General features: G+C 46.2%; 1 protein-coding gene across 1 annotated transcript; it reads right to left on the bottom strand.

Annotated features, from left to right (window-relative positions):
• Positions 1–433: 433 nt before the first annotated feature.
• ZNF391 (zinc finger protein 391) lies at positions 434–1,507 on the bottom strand. Its single transcript, XM_028091794.1, has one exon. The coding sequence runs from the start codon at positions 1,505–1,507 to the stop codon at positions 434–436; it is 1,074 nt and encodes a 357-aa protein (XP_027947595.1).
• Positions 1,508–3,305: the final 1,798 nt, after the last annotated feature.

Raw genomic sequence — 3,305 nt, 5'->3', positions numbered from 1 at the left:
GGGAAGCTTTTTGTCCTGTTCTGAAGCCAGCTCCTTTTCTGCTCCTGGAACCAGCAGCACGCACATACACAGGATTTCCTCTTTAAGTAAAGGGGCTGATGTGGTCGGGAAACAAGGTTCACTGACTGTTCAGGGACCCAAGCCCCATGGAATAGATGAAGTGAGCAAATACAAGGTGTCAGGAGGGTCTAAACTCTAAGGCTGGAGTCCTCTGGAATAGGAGATGGAATACGTGAGGTTCTTAAAGTTATCCCCTTGTACTCACTCCCTGGAGCATCAGTTTACAGAACGGAAGGAAGGAAGGCTAACTTGAAACCGGCTTATAGCTAGCTAGTAGAGGAGAAAACTCCAAAGATGTATCTATTGTTCTTTGCAGGCACAGGACGCGAAGGCTGTGCGCTCTTACGCTAACATTAATGAAAAAGCTCAAATACTACTCTTTAGTGTGAAGTCGCTGATGTCTGATGAGAGTTGAACTCTGGCTGAAGGCTTTCTCACAGTCATTACATTTGTAAGGCTTCTCTCCAGTGTGAGTTCTCTGGTGGATAATAAGGGATGAGCTCCGACTGAAGCCCTTCCCACATTCTCTGCACTCGTGGGGCTTCTCTCCAGTGTGGATTCTCTGATGCTCAACGAGGGATGAGCTGCGGGAAAACACTTTGCCACAGTCGCTGCATGCATAGGGGTTCTCTCCGGTGTGTGTCCTCTGATGCTCAATAAGAGACGAGATCCAACTGAAAGCTTTCCCACATTCACTGCATTCATAGGGATTGTCTCCAGTGTGTATTCGTTGATGCTGAATTATGGTTGAACGGTCACTGAAGGCTTTCCCACATTCGTTACATTTGTAAGGTTTCTCTTGAGTATGAGTTCGCTGATGTTGGCTGAGGTTAGTGCTTCGGCTGAAGGCTTTCCCACACTGACCACATTCATACGGTTTCTCTCCAGTGTGGATCCTCTGATGCAGACTCAGGTGAGTGCCCCGGCTAAAAGCTTTTCCACATTCACTGCATTCATATGGCTTCTCTCCAGTGTGAGTTCTCTGATGTTCAATAAGGTGTGTACTTCGGCTAAAAGTTTTCCCACATTCGTTGCATTCAAAAGGCTTTTCTCCACCATGAATTCTCCTGTGGACAATAAGGTCTGATTGGTAACCGAAGGCTTTCCCACATTTGTTGCATTTACAAGATTTCTTTTGTGGGCAGAGTTTTTGGTGTTTAATGAAGTCCGAATTATCTTTGGAGTTTTTCCTAGATATGGGGGATCTAGCTGCCTTTGGAATGTTCTGCTGTGTATTAACTTTTGAGCTTAGACTAAATTCACTAGATTCAGGAACTCTCTCCCTAGTGAAAATTTCCTTGAGGGTCATCGACACTCTCCTGATTGCTGTTTTCTCAAAAGATGTCTTCTGTACAGGACATTTTGTCTGCCTTGATAACCGGCCCTCACCTTTATAGGCCTCTTCATTCTTAGGACCTTGGGCAGTACTCCCTCTGAGACTCTCCATTGCTGACCCTGAAAACTCTAGTTCTTCAGAAATAGCCTGATTGGTGTTGATGCTTTGGCTCAGTTCACATCTCCCTATCTGAAAGACATTTAAAGTGCAAACGTCACCCGCATCTAGTATGGAGACCAAGGAAAATAAACCAGCAGAAAAAAAAAAAAAGACAACAAATTTGCAATTCACACACACTAGCAACTTTATATGGGAAGAAAACAAAAAGGGACAGCGGAAGGCAAGTGAACAGGACCAGAAAAAATAACAGGCAGTTTTTATAATAGGCATGGGGAGCACAGAGACATCAAAAACTATGGGAAGGGTGACTGGGTACTACGCTGAGCCAAAAAATGGAGATGAGCAGATATACCAGCTGATGAACAGAGAATAGGGGGTTAGAAAGTAAAATGAGCTGTTATTATAGCCGATCAGCAATGGTAAATGGGAGAAAGAAAAGGGATGAAAACAGTAGACTCTTAAGTGTAGAAAAGATACCTAAAAAAAGCAAACAGTAAGGATGATTCTATGAAGCCTGGATGCAGTCATTTTCTTGGGATTGAGAGAGAACAGAATTTCAGAAACACTGTCTACAGGACTGCCTCCCGCCATGCCCCCCGACCCTCCTTCCAGCTAGTGTAGGTGCTCTTCTAAACAAGTCTACTTTCAGAGTACCCCGAGGACAGCTCACTTACTTGACAAATAGAAGGCAAACTAACTTAAGTCACCCAGTGAATTCCAAGAACTTAGACTGGAACTCATGTCTCCCTAAATGTTGAATTGGTGGTCTTTTCATGGTCTCACTCACCCAGACAGGTATTTTTGCTCACTCCCCTCTTCAGTGCCCTGAAGATCCAGCATCCACAGCTGTCCTCCCTCCGACTGAATGACCATGTCCAATTCACATGCTGAGACTCCTGCTGATGGGAAAGGATTTAACACAAGGCTTGGGTGCTGGAGACACAGGGCTATTCAGAGCTCAATATTAATGCTTCAATCTAGAGAAAAGATGGTGTGAACTTTCAGAAGCTGTGGGAGGAGGGCCTGGCAAAAATGGCTTTCTGAAAGAGGGCAAAGTTGGGTTCCAGAAGGTTATACGCATTCACATCAGGATCCCCCAGGGAACTTGTTAGTTGAGATACCTGGGCTTAGCTTCAGACCTAGTAGGTAGGACACGGGGCCCAGGCATTTGTATTTAATAACTTCATATAACCTGACAAGTAGAACTGTCCAAAAAGAAGCCTAGAAACATAGCGTAGATTGCCTGAAAAATGTGCTCCCCACTCCAACATTCCTCACAGAGCAGGAGGGTCTAAAATACAAACTCAGCTACCCCTAGACAGGTGGCTTCTCCCTTCTGCAAGCAGGGCCAACACCTCCCAAGGATCTCACAATTCCCAGGTAGCCAGCCAGCTTTCTCAGACACCTCCTATCACACCGCTGGTGCCCCACATTCAGACTGCCCGACACCAAGCCGTCCACCTATCTCCCCACTGACACCTGCCCTCCTGAGTAAGAGCAGCGGGCCCTCTCCCGGAACACCGACCTATGCTGAGTGACCCACAGAGCATCCTCCTACAGCAGCCTTCTTGCTGGGAAAATGGGAGAATGTGGGAATCTGTGTCTTTCCTCACCCATCTCTGGACTCTAACTTTCCCCACGAAAGCCCTTTCTTTAAGCCATGGTCTTGTGGATTCATCTGGAGCCCTTGTGCTTGACAGTCGGCTACAAACTATATACCATCTCCCCTAATGCTTCTGCTCACAGCACAGTCTGAGATCACTGGGTTAGGACATGATCTGGTCGCACA

The sequence above is a fragment of the Eumetopias jubatus genome, unplaced genomic scaffold (genome assembly GCF_037043125.1).
Source record: "Eumetopias jubatus isolate StellerSeaLion01/CBP00866 unplaced genomic scaffold, mEumJub1_p1.0 scaffold_6, whole genome shotgun sequence".
Taxonomy (NCBI): Eukaryota; Metazoa; Chordata; class Mammalia; order Carnivora; family Otariidae; genus Eumetopias; species Eumetopias jubatus.
This window is presented reverse-complemented; position numbering and strand designations above follow the sequence as displayed.